A 4,033-nucleotide genomic window follows, 5' to 3' on the forward strand; every position below is an offset into this window, starting at 1 on the left:
AGTTGAGGTGTTCAGCTAGTCGTTGAGTACAACTTCAAGAGGCCGTTTGTGTATTTCGCCTAGTTAAATGGATACTATAATACTAATGAAAGAGATGTATAAATAGTTTTGAAATATTTGACATATATGTGAAGTTCGAATATCACTCGGTCCCTACAAATGATTTAAAGAAAAACCTTTATACAAAATATAGTAGAAAGTTAACCTTTTTTTCTCGAACCCATTGTGGTTCGGACTATTACTCCTGACTACAATGCAGGACATACAAGCTTCAGGACATATTTTGGAAAAAAGTTTCTGCACATTCTAAAGAAAGTCTTTCTAAACGATTTTTAGGAAACTATTTCTGAATCTCTCGTAAAACCTAGTAAAGCATATCCATTCATCAGCAAACATAACCAGAAGCACAAACATAGCTAACACTTTCTTCCTTGTGTTAGTTAATAACATAAATAACCCTTCATTAACCTACAAAAGTAGAAGAAGACACATACCAACACTTCTTTCATGTCGTAGTAATAACACACTACAACACTACTAGTAATAACTAAGTTAATAACATATATAACCCTTCATTAAACTACAAGAGTAGAAGAAGACATATCCCAACACTTCTTTCATGTCATAGTAATAACACATGTATATAACACTACACTATTAGTAATAACTACCACAGTAGAGGACTGATCAGAGCTTGAAGAGTGAGGAAGCTCACTGCGTAGATTTCGCATCTACATCCGAATCAGGAGCTCTCTTATCACCTGCAAAAAAATGACAATTACATATATAAGAAAGAAAGGCAAACAAGTGTTGGCCTAAAACCAAATTTAAAGCATCAGCTTTCCCATCATCACTTGTTATACAAAACAATTTGGCAGTTAAAATCGCACGGAGCAAAAACCTTGAAACAAAAGGTGCGGACCTTGCTTTTGAGAAAAACAAGCTGCAATGACAATGAATTTGAATTTTTTAGGTGTAACATAATTTTGATAAGCAGGAAAACTCCTGTCCTACCAAAAATTTACCAAATGGACCTAATTAGCTGCGGAAAGGTCAGTGACAACTAAAAGAGCCGTCAACGATCAAAGACATGAAGCTCAACTGCACCCAGGAGGCCAGGACCCATATAAACATGGACCTGATTTTTCAAGAATCTCAAACTCTTTATAGCAAAATCTGGCTAGGTATTAGATTTCAAAATTGTTGACTAGACCAAGGACCTCAAAATTCCTGTGTTTCCGATACCGAGCCAAACAAATAAATCCACCAACCCAAATCAAACCAAGAGCATCGAGAATAGTTCAAATCTAGTGATTTCTAACCAACAGCAGCTCAAAACATGCGCTGATTTGAGTCACAAGGCAACAGGAAACAATGAAAGTAACAAAAAAAATGTCAGAAAAAAGAACTCAAAACTTAATGCATATTACAACTTTAAAGGAGTGACTGACTAAGACAAAACAATATACGTATATAAGCAGTGTAAGTAACAAGGAAAGGAGAAGATGCAGATTAAAAAGTCTACCTTCAATCACTAAAGAAGGTTTCTTAAACCTGCAAAATTTCACATCTCTGTCTCCATTAATTCCCCACCACGCCAATGCTTGAAAAGTCTTTAGAGCGTTGGAATCATCATCCGCAGTAGCATCTACATCAGCATCCCTGCCTTGAAAGGTGATATAACACCACATCCCAGCAGCATATGATGTGTTCACAGTCACATTTTTCACAAATTCGTATTTTGTAGCCTAAATATAAATAAAGACAGCCAAATATTCAATCAATCGCAGAATATAAGTTTTCAAAAAAAGAATGAGGCAGTTAATTAAGCAATTACTTACATTCCGCGAATTGAAATCTTTAATTGCTTACTTGGAGAGGTCAACAAACTTGGGTTTGCTCTCCTTACCCCGTTGGGGAATAATTGGATCCCCAATAGCAGCATTCAAAGTCAAATCCAGAGTGATCTCAAAACCCTAATTGCAGAAAAGGACAAATAAAAAAGAAACGCTTCAATGGACAAAGAGATAAAAGTAAGCATACTTTGATACTCCACAAGAATAATAACGAACATAGATAACCTACCTCGCTCTCCCTGACCTGCCTGTGATACTCATTCTTATGTTGGATGCTCATCTTGCGACCGTCAGCATAGGTAACAAGATCATCATCAGAATCGGAGAAATCTTCTGGTCCTCCATCCTTCTTCCAATTTTCGCTTTCCCCCACGAGGAATCTCAGCCATCGCACTATGACACCGCGGAAACTGACGAATGAATATCCTTTTAGGCCTAACCCTAAGAAGACGCACGCTTTTCCCAATCTAGACATACTAGTAGTGGTGTTAGGCCCGTTAAGCCCAAACACTAACACTATGTTTGGATCATTGTTACTTATCGTTTCATAATGCGAAAAATTCAAAAATGGCCAGTTTTTCGCCTGGTCAATCAAATGTAGCCACATAATTACCGGTCAACGAAATTTAGCTACTAATTTAGTGCGGTAACATTTTGTTGACTAAAATACCCCTGCTTTTTTTATTAATTTACGCGACTTCACCTTAAATTCTTCTTTTAACAAAACTTAACAAAATCTTCCGGCATTAATTTTCAAATCGAGTTATTAGGAAAATTTTCGCCGTCAATCTGTAAATCGAAATATTAGGAAAATATTTCGGCGTTAATCGAGGTATTCGCAAAATCTTCCGGCGTTAATTTGCAAATCAAAGTGTTAGCAAAATCGTTCTGCGTCAATCTGCAAATCGAAGTTTTAGCAAAATTTCCGTCGTCAATCTGCAAATCGAAGTAAGTTCTATCTAAAATTTGTCTAATTATTTAAATTTCTTCTACGATCAAGAATTCAAACCATAAAATTCAAAGTATCAGTAAAAAAATTTAATTTTTTGAATTTTTGATTTGTTTTTAATGCTTTAATCTGTGTTATTGTCTAATTTTCTCAATTTAGAACATAGCGCCAGTATAATTTGTTGCACGTTTCTAAATTAATATCTAAAGCGAAGATTTTTCCAGCTTATTATACTGGAAATCTCATAAAAAAAGCATTATAATTCACTTGAAGTATGTTTCGTTAATGTAGATATTATGTTATAATATAATTGACCAGTATATTTTACGGGACATCACGTGTGTGTAAGCTTTATTCTCCAGTATGTTAAACTGAATAAGTTCTAAGACAAGAATATAATTGAGTTTTGTTTTAATCCAGTATATTTTACGGGACATCACGTGTGTGTAAGCTTTTCCTCCAATATGTTATACTGGATAAGTTCTAACACTAGAATATAATTGAGTTTTGTTTGAATCCAGAATATTTTACGGGACGTCTCATGTGTGTAAGCTTATTCTCCAGTATGTTATACTGGGTAATTTCTAAGACTAGAATATAATTGAGTTTTGATAGAATCAAGTATATTTTACGAGACATCACCTGTGTATAAGCTTATTCTCCAATAAGTTATACTGGATAAGTTATAAGACTAGAATATAATTGAATTTTGTTTGAATCCAGAATATTTTACGGGATGTCACCTGTGTGTAATATTTTTTATGTTATACTGGATAAGTTCTAAGACTAGAATATAATTGAGTTTTGTTTGAATCCAGTATATTTTACGGGACATTACCTGTGTGTTAGCTTATTCTCCAGTATGTTATACTGGGTAAGTTCTACATAAACTAGAATATAATTGAGTTTTATATCAATCCAGTATATTTAACAGGAAATCACATGTGTTTAAAATTTTCTCCAGTATGTTATACTGGACGAGTTCTATTTAGAGTAGCATATCGTTGAGTTCTATTTAGACTAGAATATAATTTACATTATATTGGAAATCTCATAAAAGATGCATTGTAATTCACTTGAAGTATGTTTCGTTAATGTAGATATTATGTTATAATATAGTTGAGTTTTATTTCAATCCAGAATAATTTAAAGTACGTCACCTGTGTGTAATGTTTTTCTCCAGTATGTTATACTGGCAAAATTCTGTTTTCAGCTAAGATTATAATTG

General features: G+C 33.8%; 1 protein-coding gene across 1 annotated transcript; it reads right to left on the reverse strand.

Annotated features, from left to right (window-relative positions):
* Positions 445-2,463, reverse strand: LOC109220411. The gene is made up of 4 exons (XM_019384888.1): positions 2,086-2,463; positions 1,873-1,976; positions 1,526-1,748; positions 445-761 (listed from the first exon to the last, which is right to left on the reverse strand). Exons 1-3 carry the CDS (start codon positions 2,461-2,463, stop codon positions 1,727-1,729), a joined length of 504 nt encoding a protein of 167 aa, XP_019240433.1. The 3' UTR covers positions 445-761; positions 1,526-1,726.

The sequence above is a fragment of the Nicotiana attenuata genome, chromosome 2 (genome assembly GCF_001879085.1).
Source record: "Nicotiana attenuata strain UT chromosome 2, NIATTr2, whole genome shotgun sequence".
Taxonomy (NCBI): domain Eukaryota; kingdom Viridiplantae; phylum Streptophyta; class Magnoliopsida; order Solanales; family Solanaceae; genus Nicotiana; species Nicotiana attenuata.

Excerpts from the sequence above, each read along its gene's own strand:
- LOC109220411 (XM_019384888.1), bottom strand. The coding sequence starts at position 2,463 with ATGTGGCTACATTTGATTGACCAGGCGAAAAACTGGCCATTTTTGAAT. Across the intron at positions 1,977-2,085 it reads GGCAGGTCAGGGAGAGCGAG|GGTTTTGAGATCACTCTGGA; the intron begins GTAGGTTATCTA and ends TTCTGCAATTAG. Across the intron at positions 1,749-1,872 it reads AAGTTTGTTGACCTCTCCAA|GCTACAAAATACGAATTTGT; the intron begins GTAAGCAATTAA and ends ATTTATATTTAG.